Consider the following 16736-nt stretch of genomic DNA (forward strand, 5'->3'; position numbering starts at 1 on the left):
TCAGTTAAGTATATCAAAACATCAAAAAACAATAATAATGGATAGCCATATAGTAGGAATTCATGTTACTCATTCATTATTATTACTGCAATGATATTCAATAACGACAACAAATCATAACTGAACAAGACAACACCGTTGATCAGGGATTCCCAAAAGGTTTTAATCTGTGAGAAAACAAGTGAAAAATGAACCACATATTTTACAGGATATTTTGTGTTAACACTAAGCACAAAAACCAAATACCTTTAACAGAGTCAGCCTCGACAAGGGAGACACAACTGAGAGACAAACAAGGAAACAAAGATATCATACATGAACGACCTACAAAATCCTCGTCGTAAACAGTTCTATTACTAGCGAGTTCCAGTAAAATATCAACCACGGTTTGTGTAAATCTGCAGGCGATTGTGTCGTTCCACAAACACCTCCTCGTCTTAAACAGTTCTATTACTAGCGAGTTCCAGTAAAATATCAACCACGGTTTGTGTAAATCTGCAGGCGATTGTGTTGTTGTTCCGCAAACACCTCCGCTACCACCTCTTCAAATGTCATACCTGAACGTTAAATGCTCCAAGCAGCACTATCTAGATCTAGAGAAATAATGAAAACCTTTCGTCACGTTAGACCCCCCCCCTCCCTCCATACAACATTACATGTATGCCTCAGCTAACCTGCTGTGTGAACACTGAACTGTAAAAAATAAAGTCTGTAACTGTGGTTTTGGAACCAGTACTAAGGAAGGCTCTCACAGCTATTACACAAAGCTGACGTGTCACAGTTAAAAGTGGCTAGGGATATTCGACTACCAAAAGAAGAAATTATATAGCATAGCATCGCTCCGTTGCTCCATTGACATCTTCCGTGACTTGAGGACAGGGTATGAAGTCGAGAGTCTTTGGAGGCAACGTCGTCCTTTGTGCAGGAATCTGGCCCCGGCTCCGCTCACCACAGGGACGTCTGGTAGTTGAACTTGATCTTCAGCAGGTATTTCATGTTCACCTGAGCTACGTCGTACACGATGTATCTGGGAGGGGGGGGGGGGGTCAAAGGTCAAGGGAAACTAGGAGAGCAGATGTTTACATGTTGTGTGCTGCATGATGTATCCCCTCTCTACTTCCAATTTCCCCCATGTGGAATGCACCCGATTAGATAAATGACATGGTGGTGCTCTAGTGCGACATCTAGTGGCTGAATGTCATTCTATAGCACCGTTATCTATCCACCCCCCACCCCCAAAGTAAAAAACAACAACAAACAAACAAAAAACAACTCATAAATGTAGCCTGAAGGGCTTCTGTGATCCTCACCTTCACTAAACAAATAATCAGAATTGTAACCGGTTAAAATGTATTAATGAAATAAATAAAGAAACCAGATCCAATTTGTTCAATTTATTGAACATGGAAGAAAAAAAAAAAACTCTGGGCTGAATCAGTGTAGTCGACACAAGTAAAACCATCAGCTATAGTCCAATACCTACGTCACTTTGAATAGTCAAATATTCTAATAACTGCCCATCCCTAGTACATACTCTGTAGCTTATGCTGTATATCGACCTCTTCTAACATTTTACACTCTCTGGTCTATGCTGTATATTGACCTCTTCTCATATTTTACACTCTGTGGTCTACGTTGTATTAATAATAATAATAAAATATAAAGTAAACCAGTACACATAATACAGTACTGGTACAACACCATGAACCAAAGGATACTCGTTGTACAGCAGACTTGTGTCATCAATGTTGGTGTTGCATCCTTTGCCCAGAGGCACCTGCACCCCGTCTAAAGTGACCGTGGAGCTGGGGTCCGGCGCGGTTCTACCCAAACCTGAGAGTTAAAACAAGATACAGGAACATTATAAGTTAACTCTCTGAACGAGAGCAACAACAGACGTCGTAAATTCAGTTTATATAACATTATGAGTCAACGCGCTGAATGAGAACAACAACATACGTCTTAAATTCAGTTTATAAATAGTTTTTAACTATATTTCATAAGTCACAGTCGTGATGAGCCACCAAAACATTTAAGACAATTCTTTAATGAGATCCCTCTCACCTTTCACACTGTGTTTGCCCTTAGGTAACTTAGTGACGTGTGAGGCCTTCTTTAGTTCATGCCTGTATGGAGAGAAAAAAAAGAATAATCAATAAATAAAAAATAAAATAACAATAATATTGACTATATATATATATATATATAACACATCCTGTGCCATAAACAAGTTACGCTGTTTTTGGCCGCCATGCGTTGTCCGCCAACAACGGCGTAAGCCATTTTTTTTAAATCAATATTTAATTTTTTCGCCATGGCATTCATAATTCATCCAGCCAACCTCCGGTGCTGCAGCGGCCTGGTGGATGGTCGGGCGAGTTACACTCTCAAAACCGGAAGTTGTGATCGGTGTGTCGAGGAAATCCCTCCGGCAGTAATATCTTGTTACGTGGGTCCAGACAAACACTGGCGTGCATATGGATCGCCTCCATAACGCAATAATCTATATGATTTCGGCGTTTATTGCGTCATACAAACCGGAAATGGATCTAGGCGATCGGTGTCAAATAATTGGGATCTTTTTCTTCCAGTCTCATCGGCGAACGGTAAGAGGACAGTGACGTTATTTTCAGCCCGATTGTGCGTTTCTTTGTTTGCAAACAGTCTGATCAATATATCAACCCATACTACATAAAGCCGTTACTGACGGGAGCTCCAGTAGCTCACCGCGTACCTCGAGCGCTATTTCGGCGCCGGGGACAACCGTGCTCGTCACGGATCTGGGGTTTAGCGAGTTCGAATCCCGGACTGCAGCCGTGCCTTTCCCAGAGTGTCTTCCCCCCCCATCTGTACCCCTTCAGCCTGTTTCTGTCGGTCATTCTTGACCAGAGTAAATGCGATAAACGCAAAAAAGAGCCAGCGGAATGGCCAAAGTTAAAAAAAAAAAGCCGCTACTGACGGTCAAGGAATTATAAACGACCCCCCCCCCCCCCCTTTCCTCCACGCATGATGAAGCATAATGTATACCGATCATATACATTTGAATTATTTTTATATAGCGTGTATAGGAAAGAAACGGCAATCGATAATCTATCATACGTTTGGGCCTATAACTAGCGTTTTTGGAATTACAGCAGAAAAGTTTATAAACATACTTATATTCAAGACGGTATTAACACAACAATGTATGAATGAAAAAATATAACTTTCCCACATCCGGAACGATAGATAATCGATGTTGAATGGGCCATAGTAATGTCAATATAGCAATACAATTTAAAGTTATAGCCCTGCAAAGAAGGTAAACATCTCCATAGGGTTATAGTGCTGGCAGACTGGCTATATTGATGGATATAACCCATGGCGGACAATGTGTTAATTTTTTTGCATGTCTGTGGGCAAACAGACACACAAAATATATATATATATAGAGTACAATAGTCAATATTAGTAATTCAGCATTCAGAGGAGAATCTGTGCCGTCACTCACATGTTGCCGAGGGCAACCTCTCCAAGCAGGAGGAGGCCCACAGGGTCCGACTGGGAGGTGTGACAGTAGTTGGCGCTCTTGGACACCATGTCAGCAAAGTACACACCTTTGCCAAACATGTAACCAGTCTAGAGAGAATGACACACGTTTTCAAATGTTAACAAATGAATATGAGCAACTGCAGTGGAAAATACATGTAGTTAGTTATACTATAAAACAGAAGTCCTTGAAAGGTATAATGAGTAGAATTATCAAAAAACAAAACAATGTATGGGCAGTTAAGTGGCGCAGTGGGCAAGGCGCTCGCCACTAACGCAGGAGATGCTGGGTTCGAGCCCAGCTCTCGGCGTTGCTTCCGGCTTGGCTGGTCGTTCATACTAATACAATTGGCAGTATTAGAGGGTGGGAAAGCCGGTGGGTGGGGATCGGACGTTGTGGATGGCGACTCCTACAGGCCGGTTGGTGCGCCTGTACAGCAGAATCAGGAAGTAACAGGGGCAGCGTGAGCCTCCCACGCGTTACTCCTCGCCACAGAGAGATCACGCTGTACAGGTGAAAAGATGCGACGGCTGCCTCCTCGTGTACCGGAGGGGACACGTGATGCAAGACTTCGTCCACATTGCAGCCGACCAGTGGGAGGCATGGCCTAACAACGTTCGAGACAGGGGAGGGAAGAATTGGATAATACGAAATTGGGATGAGAGAAAAATAGAAAAATGGGGAGAAAAAGTAGATATAAAATAAAAAACAATGTATATGTTTCAGGGCATCAACCTTTGGTCAGGAAGTGCTTGTTATAAGTAATATATTTATGTATTGTATTGTATTGTATTGTACAATGTGTCCATATTACAAATACATACATATATTACATATTCAGCGTTTCAAAAAGAAAACAGCGGCTTGTTCGCTTGTCAACTTTCTCTTTTTCTTCCGACAACATATTAGTGTTTAAAGTTTGATATGATGTTGCTGGATCTGGAGTCATAATTTTGATCTGCGACGCCGAGACAGATTGATCCGATCTACGTTCTGTGGTAAAGTGTTTTGGTGGAGCTCTAGTGACAAGCTACTTAGTATGTCTTTCATTCTCTCGTCAGTCAAATCTCTTGAGTCTCACATTTCTCTCCCGAAGCTGCACAGTGCACCTTTAAACGTGATCATGTAACTAGGACCAGGGGCGTGCACAGACAATTTTGGGGGCAGGGGGTCAGGGGGGCATACAGGGTACTTTCTAGTAGTATACATTTCAGTCTTCATATTTGGAGGGGCAAATTATCGGCTATGCCCACTGTCGCCATTGTAATCCTGTTACCGGTTGTGGAACTTCTTAGCGAAAATGCGAGCTTGTGTGGAGATACCCAAGCTGAGTGAATAATCTGTATGGACAAAACTCCTTAGCTAGCTCATTCTCCTTGTAACAAATAAAGATAACAAGTGGCTTACTGTTTTTCATTTCATTTGTATGCCAGTGGTGATGCTCTAAACGCAATTTTGTTGTACCAACAATGACAATAAAGATTCTATTCTATATATATATATATATGGAGGGGCACTCGGGGCAAAAGGGCAGGGGCTCAAGCCCCCCCTTTGGCCCCATCTATGCACGCCACTGATAGACCAGTCGTCTGCAGGACCCGAGCACCACTCACCACGGGGGCTTCTGGAGGGGCGATGCGCAGACCCTGGGACAGGATGCCGGCGTAGTTGGTGCACCGCGAGCCGTGCCACAGGAGCTGACGGTTGGGCAGGTCCTCGAAGGGCCGGTACCGCTGGTACTCCCCCTCGCGCACGATCTTGAAGATCTGAAATCCAAATCACAGAGGCGTGTCAGAGTTTACGCTTGGCGGCGGTACTCACTTGTTCCTTCCAGTCTCAAGATTTCAAGAGTTTGATTTGTCACATACACACACAAGACATGTAGTGAAATGTAGGTGGCCACGCCCGCCTAGATTGTGCAAAAATACAAATAATAGGTACATTGATTGATTGAAAATTGTATTAACAGATTGCAGAATGGGTACAATACAGTACAGTACAGCTCAATACACACAATTGTTAAGGGGATGCAGACCAGAGAAAGACTTTCGTCTCGTTTACATCAGTTACACCATTTTCAATTCATAATGCTAAATATTCAACAGGTAGTGGAAGACATGATACAGGTCACAGAATTATAGTACAGTGGAGAAGTAAAAATAAAAATAGAATAAAAAGGCAGTGTAAACAATATAACAATATAATTAACTCTGGACATGTGCATATGGGCAACAAGGTGCGAGATGAGGGTGCCCTCTGTTATATTTGCCCTACAATAAATAGTTACAATATATAATCTAATAATCTAAATCTAATCTAATATATAATCAAAAAAAAAAACGAAATGCTAAATATATGCAATATATAATCTAATAATCCAATAATCTAAATCTAATATAAAAATGCTAAAAGCTAAATATATTCTCTGATGAAGTAATACAGTATATACACATAATGTGTGGTATGCATAAGGTAATTATATATTGCAGAGGCATGTCAGAGTTTATGCTTGATAACAGTACTACTCACTCCTGCCTTCCAGTCTCATGTTACCGCTGTCTTTACTACGACGCACGCAACACTGCAGCACCCACGTATCAGCACTGTTTGATGAGCATCGTTACCCAGCTGTTAAAGAGTTGTACCCTTCCTGCTGACTTGTCGTACAGAACGTGTAAGTGGCTTTGGATAAAAGTGTTTCAGCTAAATGACTAAATGTAAAATGTAAGTGTAATGTCATGGCCAGCAGAGAGACTCTTCCAGAAGCTTCTATCCCAAGGCCATCAGGCTGCTGCTCAATGTGGACTCCATGTAACTCATCCATTCTACACTCATTGCACACAACATCCACATCCACACACACACTCACTTTAACCCTTTCACTGCCACACTACAGGTTAACCCTTTACTATCACACTACCGACGACCTGCTGTTGTGTGGCAGTGAAAGGGTTAACCTTCTGTGTATTGTCGCAGTGAAAGGGTTAACCGTTTGGTAGTGCGGCAGTGAAAGGGTTAAACATTACACCATAGTTGATCTATTTATATAGCATTTTTCTTTTTTTAGCGTTTGGGATATTGTATACTTTGTATAGTGTTTGGTCTTTATGCTTTTACTGTATGAAGCACAATCTCAGGAGGCTCATACAGAACCAAGCATTTCACTGTAACGTACTGTACATTCACCTTATATGTGACTTATAAAACTTGAAACTTGTATTATAGCTCGATTGGAGCAAACACGGCAAGGATTAGAGGTTGGATTCTCTGTGCCAGTGAGGCACTTTGGATTACAAAACAATAACCACATGGCATATAACTATACATCTATCTCAAGCCCCGCCCTCTTTTATTCAATCTTTTATTCCAATCGCAAATGTTGCTTTCAAGTTTGCCCGAGGGGGGGGGGGGGGGGGGGGGGCAGGTGGCATAGCGGAGAGAACCTGCGTGGCCGGGTTGGCCTGCCGGCAGGCTGCACATGCGTCGGAGGAAAGCATGTGACAGTCTCCGGTCTCCCGGACCAACAGTAGGGGAAAGTACGCAACAACCAGGAAGGGTGGGATGGGAGAAAAATCGGGGAAGAAAGATAATAATAAAAAAAAAAAATTAAAAAGTTTGCCCGAGGGGAAGCAACAGTCGTGACTGGAGGAATGAGAAAAGAGGGCGGAGCTTGAGATAAAGTCAACCGATGTGTGCTGGAGCACGAACTCGGCACAACTGCAATTACCTGCCGTCGATTAAAGCCCACCGGCGGAACGCAGAAAGAATAACAACCGTACTTATTGTGAGAGAAAGATTCATGTAACTTACCTCGACTACTTCCAGTGTGTACGTGTTGTGCGTAGCAGCGTGCGTGTTCTTCACGTATTGCGTAATGATCTCGGCCTCCTTTGTGCTCTTATCAACAACCTGGGAAAAGACACACACAACAATGAAGCAAATCACAGCCTCCTTCCTGAACAACAACAACACTCGACAACCTTTCTGATACGAAGTGCCATTTTGAAATGTCTCCCTCATAGAAGGGTTTTTAAATAAAGGCCCGGACCTCGATCTTCGTCTTGAGCTTCTCGTAGTTGATGTCGATGGGATCCTTCTCGTTGTCGTCGGCTCCTCCCCTCAGCAGACTGTAGGCCACCTCGATGTCCAGCAGGTTGTCCAGCATCTGGACCTTGGCCTGCAGGGCGAGGAAACACACCGCTTCACATACTGTACCACACACACACACACACGAGACGCTCGGAGCAATGCACATAGTTTTCCTCTTTTTTTCTCTCAACAATACGCATAATACAATTAAATTCGATTAAAATTAGGGATGTCCGATATTATCGGCCTACCGATATTATCGGCCGATATCGGCATTAAAATGTGATATCGGAAAGTATCGGTATCTGTTTTCAATTTTCTTTTATTTTTTTTACATTTCTATAACCTTTATTTACCCAGGCAAGCAAGTAAGAACAAATTCTGATTTGTAGTAGCTGGCTAAAACTGACAGATTTACAGTAATGTTGATTAATGTGTACTTGTCCATATTAAATAAACTGAAATGTACAGAGTTGTAGAATTAATATGTACAGTGATACAGGTATAAAGACACTATGATAGTATGGTAGACACCATTGTTAAGCGACAGAGGAGGGAAGGTGTTTCTCCTCACCTGAACGTATTCCAGGTTGCTCAGGAGCGGAGGTTTCTTCATGCCGAAGTCGTGAGGTATGAGGGTGTAGAAGCGGTTCGACAGGTCCAGGATCTGCGCTTCAGAGGAGCAGTCTCCCACGGCCTGAGGATGAAGGAAATAGCCAGTGTTTAGGGGGCCGGGCGTTATGCTGCAAATGTCACTTCCCAGAGAATCTATAACGTTCCTAGACTTTTCCTGTTTCGGAATAGATGCCTTTGCACCGGATGTTTGGAATGCCCATTTCTCCTACATGTTGGACGAGACAATATTTTGGTTGATGTGTGTAAAAGTGAGATGCAATCCTGTCTCATGGAGAGACGACGTAGTACTGTGAGGCTAGGCGCTCTGAATCTGTTGCACCTCACTGAGGAGAGAGTAGGCGCTCTGACTGACCTGTTGCACCTCACTGAGGAGAGAGTAGGCGCTCTGACTGACCTGCTGCACCTCACTGAGGAGAGAGTAGGCGCTCTGACTGACCTGCTGCACCTCACTGAGGAGAGAGTAGGCGCTCTGACTGACCTGTTGCACCTCACTGAGGAGAGAGTAGGCGCTCTGACTGACCTGTTGCATCTCACTGAGGAGAGAGTAGGCGCTCTGACTGACCTGCTGCACCTCACTGAGGAGAGAGTAGGCACTCTGACTGACCTGTTGCACCTCACTGAGGAGAGAGTAGGCACTCTGACTGACCTGCTACACCTCACTGAGGAGAGAGTAGGCACTCTGACTGACCTGCTGCACCTCACTGAGGAGAGAGTAGGCACTCTGACTGACCTGTTGCACCTCACTGAGGAGAGAGTAGGCACTCTGACTGACCTGCTACACCTCACTGAGGAGAGAGTAGGCACTCTGACTGACCTGTTGCACCTCACTGAGGAGAGAGTAGGCACTCTGACTGACCTGTTGCACCTCGCTAAGGAGAGAGTAGGCACTCTGACTGACCTGTTGCACCTCACTGAGGAGAGAGTAGGCACTCTGACTGACCTGCTGCACCTCGCTCAGGAGAGAGTAGGCACTCTGGATCTGTCTCTTGCTCAGCTTCCCCAGGGGCATCTTCTGGAGGTCAATCTGTAGGCAGGAGACACGAGATAAGAGATTATATTTATAGGTAACGTTCAGCCACTAGATGTCGCACTAGAGCACCAGCAGAACATATACCGACTAGGGATGGGCAAATCGATTTTCGAATAGTTGTTCAATTATAAAAAACACTTTTAACACTTTAATCGCCATGGGTTAAATTCATAATTTACCATCCCTCGCCAGCTCTATTTGTCTATGGAGAAGTTCCCCTTCTTTGCAGGGCTATAACTTTTTAAATTCTATTGCTACATTGCCATTATTATGGCCCATTCAATGTCCTATATGTATTGTTCAGGGTGTAGCAACGTTAAACTTTTTCATTCACATATTCATACTAAAATATGGTCTAAAGTATAAGTATGTTTTTATCGTAGGGCGGCTAGGTGGTGTAGTGGGCAAGGCACTCGCCACCAGTGTGGAGACGCTAGGATTCGCGTGTTCGAATCCAGCTCTCCACATTGTTTTCAGTTTAGCTGGTCGTCCGCAGTAATACACATTGGCCGTATTACGGGGAGGGAAAACTGAAGGGTGGGGATCGAACGTTGTGAACAAGCGACTCCTACAAGTCGGTTGGTGCGCCTGCGCAGTAGAATCAGGAAGTGTCGGGGGCAGCGTGAGCCTCCCACGCGTTACTCCTCGACACTGAGAGATCGAGCTGCGCAGGTGAAAAGATGCGACTGCTGTTACCTCAAGTACCGGAGGGGACTTGTGCTATGTATGACTTAGTCCACATTGCAGCCGGCTTGTGGGAGGCAAGAAACAGCGTTCGTGACAGGGGAGGGTTGAATTGGATGATACGAAATTGGGATGGGAGAAAAATATGGAAAAATGGGAGAAAAAGTGGATCAAAAAAAAAGTATGTTTTTATCGTTTTCTGCAGCTTTCTTCAGAACGTGATTTATAGCCCTAAATGCATTATATTGATGATGAAATACAGTTTGGTAGCGATCGGCGCAAGATGAAAAATTTCAACTGGACGTACTTCTAGAATGATCTACGTATGATCTGATGATGACCGGATGGGCGGTGGATCGTTTATAATTCCGTGGGCAGCGTTAGATGATTCATCCAGAGTGGGTCATATGTTCATCATAGCAGTTTATATGGAATACGTTAGAAAATAACGCTGAATCTTACCGTATGTTCCTCACGCCGTTGGACGATCAGCGTGGAGTAGACCGTTTTCGATTATGGGATGTTGATCCTGATGAACCATTTCCAGGTTGTATAATACTATATACGTCCAAATAACATTGTTTATTGAGTTAGGGCGAGCGATTGATCATCCAGTGTGTTGAGATGGAGTCCGGCTACCGATCGCGAGTGCCCGGAGCACATATGGATGAGCACTTCCTGTTTGGCGCGCCCCTCCCTCTTGGCCGATCTGCCGATCGGCCACCAGATGGCGCTCTCGAACCGTTAGACAGTTGAGTGGAGCTCACCAGTACATCTCAGGGCTCCGGAAAGGAAATATGATTTCGATGACAGATTTTTGAAATATTGACATCAAAGACGAGTTACGGCGTCTTCGGCAGAATGAGCATGGCTAGGAATGACGTCTTAACTCGTCATCGGCGATCATAGTGTTAATAGTTTATGCAAATATTGTTTTGTTGTCTCAAAGAATACAGTTCCCTTGTTTTTACCGGCAGTTCCCGGTGACTATCGAATATACATCTTGTGAGTTTTGCCCATCCCTAGTATTGGCCAATGAAAACAGGATGTGTGGTGTTTACACAAACTGAAACCTGGGAAACGCTGGCTTTTTTTGGTTTGGAATAGAGTTATGGTCCCAATTCATTTGTAGCTGAGAGTTCTCTCTGAAAGGAATGTGTGGCAGATGGATAAGACAAAGATAAATAGACGGGTGAGCTTAATTTGGGTGGAACCTAGAGCTGCCGCGGTTACCGCATTACCGCGGTATCGCTGTTACAGAGTTAAGCTGAATACCGCATCACCGCTGTTTTTTATAATAATAATAAAGGGTGGGGGGTGCTACCACCCCTGCCCGCGACACCGAGTGAACGGCGCACGACCAGAGGGGAGACTTCGAATCCCCCCCCCGCCTCTCCCCCCAGTTGGGAACCGCGGCGGCGCGCGAGGGGCCGGAGCCACACCGCGCTCAGGTTTTATAGAGCCCTGGGGACTACAGGTATTCACTCTTGGTCGACGGGAAGGGGAGCGAGGCGGGCGCCTCAGCTCCTCAACAGACCCGTCCACCGTCTACCTCGAGTGAGCCTCACGTTGTACCTCACTGCAAGCGTCAATAAACAGTGTTCACTGTTCAGTAGCCTATGTTGTCTGTGTTTCACTTTCAATAACGAATGCGTGCTTGCCGAATCCCAAACAATATTCATGCTGCAAAGTCATCCTCTAAAGATAGACATTTAGACTAGAGGCAGGCTATATGCTATATAAAGAATAGACTACTACTACTAAAAAAATTTAAAAAAAAAATGTATTCAAACTTTTTTTTTGCAGTTACCGCGGCGGTTTCAATAGCTTCGCAAATTTGTGCGGTAAGGAAAAAATCAATACCGCGGCAGCCCTAGTGGAACCTCATGTGCACACGCACAGTTAATTGGAGTCTTACCTCGAACTCCACCATGGCCTTCTTCATGCTCTGATTGGAGTCTAGGGCTGTCCCCGACTAAGGATTTGGATGGTCGACTATGATTGGCCAAAATTTGCCGTTATTCGACTATTGGTCGACAAAAAAAATAAATATATATATATATATTTTTTTTGTATCATTCCATTTGGGCTGTGGGGGTGCTTAATGTCTGAAGGAGTCGACTGAAGGCTTCTTGTCCTCTGCAAAAGCATGCAATTGGTCCACTGATGGATACATCTTGATATTTGTCTAGTCTAGTGTGTTCATTAGATGGGTGAAATCCTCTTTCAGTGCCTCTGTACCTGTTTTCGTAGGCAGTTAGCCTCTGGTATGCGTGCCATTAGCGTTAGCCACGCTTCTAGGCCTCTTTTCTTTTGGAAAGAATGATAAAAAAAATTTCAAAAAAAGAAGAAAAAAAAGAAAATAATTTTCTTTTATATAAATATATATTCTTTTTACTATTTTACATTTACATTTAGTCATTTAGCTGACGCTTTTATCCAAAGCGACTTACAAGTTCTGTACGACAAGCCATCAGGAAGGGCACAACTCTATCAGCTGAGCAACAATGTTCATCAAAGTGTTGAGTGCTACAGTGTAGGTTAGTTTATTAGGACAAGTGCATGACAGTATGGTTAGTTAGGGTTAGATTTTTTTTTATATATATATTTTTTTAAATTCAGATAATGGTTGAAGAAGTGCATCTTTAGTCGACGGCGAAAGATTGGACGTGATTCGGCTGTCCTAACTGGGGTGGGTAGTTCATTCCACCATTGTGGGGCAAGGACTGAGAATAGGCGACTTCTCTTTGATGACCCTCCCGGAGCTTGGATAGGAGTAGGTCTGAGGCGGCCAGAAGATGCAGAGCGTAGGGGTCTTGAGGGTGTGTAGTTAGAGACCATTGACCGGAGGTAGGCGGGAGTGGTTCCCTTTGCCGCACGGTATGCTAGGTCGAGGGCCTTAGTACTATTCAACTAAGAGGTTGGTTAGTCGACTACGGCCCCTTTCGACCGATTAGTCGACTAATCGACTAATAGGGGTCAGCCCTAATGGAGTCTTACCTCGAACTCCACCATGGCCTTCTTCATGCTCTCGACGTCGAAGATCAACCTGATGAGCTCCTGGACGGGTTTGGCCAACAGAGACTTGGTGCCGGCGCTCTCCGTCAGCCTCCTCACCGCCTCCTCATCCTGCCAGACAACAACAACAACAACAACAACAACAGGTGAGTCATCACATGAGCGGCACACAAAAGCACCTTAACTCAATCAATCAGTGCCATCCACGTAATATTACGCATTTGCTCGCCATGCGTTGGGTTGCCAATCACGTAATATTACGTTTTTGGATCGTTTGATCTTTTTACTTTGATCCCCGCTCTACAGACTTGCCCGGAGCGATCTGCATCACTTCAGCACATCCACATACACTAGGACCTGCAATGCCGATCGACTATCACCAGGTGGCAGTATCGTCTGTGTCTGAACTGGAATGGCTTGGTGTTGATACGCTGCCTCCTCTTTTTATTTTTTTTTCTTGGTAGGGGGCCCTCCTCCTGCTGCTTGAACATGAGATTCACATTGATCGCCCCGAAATTCTGTTGCCTGCCTTAGCGTATTTTACCATTGAAACGTGTATAGACATATACACTGGTAATCGCGATGGCGATGCGATCACTTGGAATTCTTCTTCTTGGAATACCTTCTGGCTAAGCCAGATAAGGTATATTCTATGTCTATTTGACAGAATCTGAAACGTGTTTTTCTAATGATCAGTTATGCGTTTCACCGGACGAAAAACATGCTCGGCAAACACGATCACAGTTTTGAGTTGATGATTTTGTGAAGGTACATATATACATGTTATATACCTTTGATTTGGGAGTATTTGGGGTTTCAGGGGATCAACCAGAACGGTTTGGGCTTATTGCATATAACGCGTTTTCTCTCGCGATCTACGGAAAAAGACTGGATTATCTTGGAAATGCGCAATGTTTAGCGTGTAATAAACTACAGCGTGTAGAAACTAGGGATGGGCATTTTAAAGAAAAATCCAGATCGATTGATCGCATGCTATACTCGATTGATCGTGTATTACTCGAAAAGGGGGGGAAAAAAGTATAAAAAATTAAATAATGAATATTAGAATTTTTAATTTTTTAATTTCTTTAACTTATTTTTGTTCATTCACATATATATGTTTAAGGAAACCAACAAACAGTTATAATCTTACACATACATATGATAAGATATGTAAAAAACGTATAATAATTCATAAAAATGTATAATATATATATAATATTTTTGGATTTTTCTCAGTCACGAGTTACTCACGCCCATCCCTAGTAGAAACAAACTATTTTTCCCATGTTGCACGACAAGTAATGTCTGTCAAAATGAGCCACACCATGTCTCCACAGCTATAATACAGAACACACACACAGCTTCGCAAACATAGTGAAACAACCGCGGAAACGACTATCAAGCTGGCAATCTAGCGGTAAAGATAAGCGATATGCGCGGCACTGAAAGAGTACCTTGTATTGTATACTGTTGCGTTTTGTTGTTTACAAATCTACTACATAAACAACACGCAACTCAAGCATCTCATGTTTTTCTGAATGTATGAATTTTTATTTATTTTTATTATCTTTTTTCCCCCTCCCTTTTTCCCCCCGATTTTTCTCCCATCCCACTGTTAGTCGTTATGCCAATTCCCAACCCCCTTCCTGGTTGTTGCGCACTTTCCCCTACTGTTGGTCCGAGAGGCCGGAGACTGTCACATGCTTTCCTCAGACGCATGTGCAGCCAGCCGGCAGCCAGCCTGGCCGCGCAAATTCTCACTGGGAGAGTGTAACGTGTGGGAGGCCGCACTACCTCTCTCCAGATCCTACCTTCGCTGAGCAGGCGCCCCGACCGAACTGTAGGGGTCGCTGTCCACAACGCTCAGGACCCACCCACGGCTCCCCTCCCCCTAACTCAGCCAAACGAGTTAGTATAACGATCAGCCCGAGCCAAGGCAACGCTGACTCTCCGGGAGTCGAGACCGTAGCCTCTTGCATTGGTGACGAGCACAATCTCCGCTACGCCACCTGACCGCCATGTATGGAAATTTTAAAAAACATGAGAATAAAATTATCTGAATCAAACAATCACCATGCCCCTTCCACACCCCTAGTGAAATGGCAGATGCCATTTCCTCAGCACTTGTGAAAAATAAAATAAATAAAAATAACAAAAAAGGGGCGTTCACTATCGACAACACCGGTGACCCGATCCGCAATGCTAAGCTAGTTTTGGCTAGCGATGTTTAAACTTCCGCTTAACATTCAAACCCCCTGCCTCACCAGAGAGAGAAATGTATATCCAGGAGGCCTTGTTCACAGAGAGCACAGCTGCACGGACCACAGAAGAAGCTAGGAGCCATGTATTAATAGTCCATTCATTTGACTAGAGCTGCAGCAAAGAGACTCTGGAGCTACAGGAAAATACTGTGAGAGGTCTATAAGAGTAGCGACAGTGCTCCAGTCTCTACGCAAAGTGGTATTGTAATCACCTGTGTGCATGCGTGTGTGTGCATGTGTTAGGGCTGTCAACGAATATTCTATATTCAAATTGTTAAAAAAAACATACATTCGATTGTAAAAATGTATATTCGAATTGTGATTTTCTTAAAAAAATATATATATATAAATTAAAATATATATATATTTTTTACACAATACAGTAATAACAACAATAAACAGGACATAGTAACAAAAACAACAATAACGAAAATAACAAAAAATATTACAAATTTTTTAAACTTTGATTTTTTTTTTTTTTATATGTGCAACAATAGATATTCGAACATCATAATTTTTTTAGAAGGAATATTCTAATGTAATTTTTGGCCAATTTTGACAGCCCTAGTGTGTGTGTGTGTGTGTGTACCTGTCCATAGTCGATCTCCAGGGGGTAGAACTTGGTAGGGTACTTGGTGAAGTGGGAGGAGCCCCAGGCATTGCCCGTCTTCTCCTCATAGACGCCCAGGAAGTTGTCCATGGCAGAGTTCCTGTCGCTGAACTTGTCCAGCTTGTTGCCTCCGATGGTGGTGCCCACTCTGCCCCACGACCTGAACACCCAGTACCTACGACGTGGGTCAGAGAGAGAGAGAGAATAAACGAGAAAGAGGGGGGAGGGGTTCAACCACTTCTGCACAGTGCACACACACACACACACTGACCACTTCTGCACACACACACTGACCGCTTGTGCACACACACACTGATCACTTCTGCAAACACACAGACCGCTTGTGCACACACACACACACACACTGGACCGCTTGTGCACACACACACTGACCGCTTCTGCAAACACACACTGACCACTTCTGCACACACACAGACTGACGCTTGTGCACGCACACACACACACACTGACCGTTTCTGCACGTCGTCCTCCAGCAGCTGCAGCTTGTAGTAGGAGTTGGTCCCCCTGACGATGTCCACCAGGCCCAGCGTGGCACTGTAGATCTTGCCGTTCTGGTCCAGGACGTGGGCGCTGTTCTCCAGACCTGACGGGGTCAAAGTGCGAGGTCAGGGGGGAGAAGGATGCCATCGTCTCGCGATTGAACATGTCATGCATGTGAGCCGCCACTAGGGGCACAGTAGCTAACTGTGAGTGAATGAGTTACTATTTGCTTCATTATATACTGTTTGAATATGTTATTCTCCTCTCCTTTGCCTTCTTGTACTTTATAAAAAGAAAAAAAGATGAAATAATTGTTATCGTTATTGACTCGTGTCAATCTTGCATGTTTTCGCTATAGTGTATGCCTTATGTCTT

The 16736-nt window shown here is 44.0% G+C and overlaps 1 protein-coding gene across 1 annotated transcript in view; it reads right to left on the minus strand.

Moving 5' to 3' along the window:
- Positions 1-142: 142 nt before the first annotated feature.
- parp1 (poly (ADP-ribose) polymerase 1) overlaps positions 143-16736 on the minus strand; it is a 36550-nt gene continuing 19956 nt past the window's right edge. Inside the window, exons 12-23 of the mRNA XM_084315206.1 lie at positions 16332-16464; positions 15840-16035; positions 12969-13097; positions 9195-9278; positions 8193-8315; positions 7578-7706; positions 7340-7438; positions 5143-5295; positions 3491-3618; positions 2065-2126; positions 1719-1833; positions 143-1027 (exon numbers count right to left, since the gene is read on the minus strand). Of these exons, the coding sequence (XP_084171332.1) occupies positions 946-1027; positions 1719-1833; positions 2065-2126; positions 3491-3618; positions 5143-5295; positions 7340-7438; positions 7578-7706; positions 8193-8315; positions 9195-9278; positions 12969-13097; positions 15840-16035; positions 16332-16464 (1433 nt within the window). The 3' untranslated portion in view covers positions 143-945. The remainder of the gene's footprint in view (positions 1028-1718; positions 1834-2064; positions 2127-3490; positions 3619-5142; positions 5296-7339; positions 7439-7577; positions 7707-8192; positions 8316-9194; positions 9279-12968; positions 13098-15839; positions 16036-16331; positions 16465-16736) is intronic.

This window comes from Notolepis coatsorum, assembly GCF_963971535.1.
Source record: "Notolepis coatsorum genome assembly, chromosome: 5".
Taxonomy (NCBI): domain Eukaryota; kingdom Metazoa; phylum Chordata; class Actinopteri; order Aulopiformes; family Paralepididae; genus Notolepis; species Notolepis coatsorum.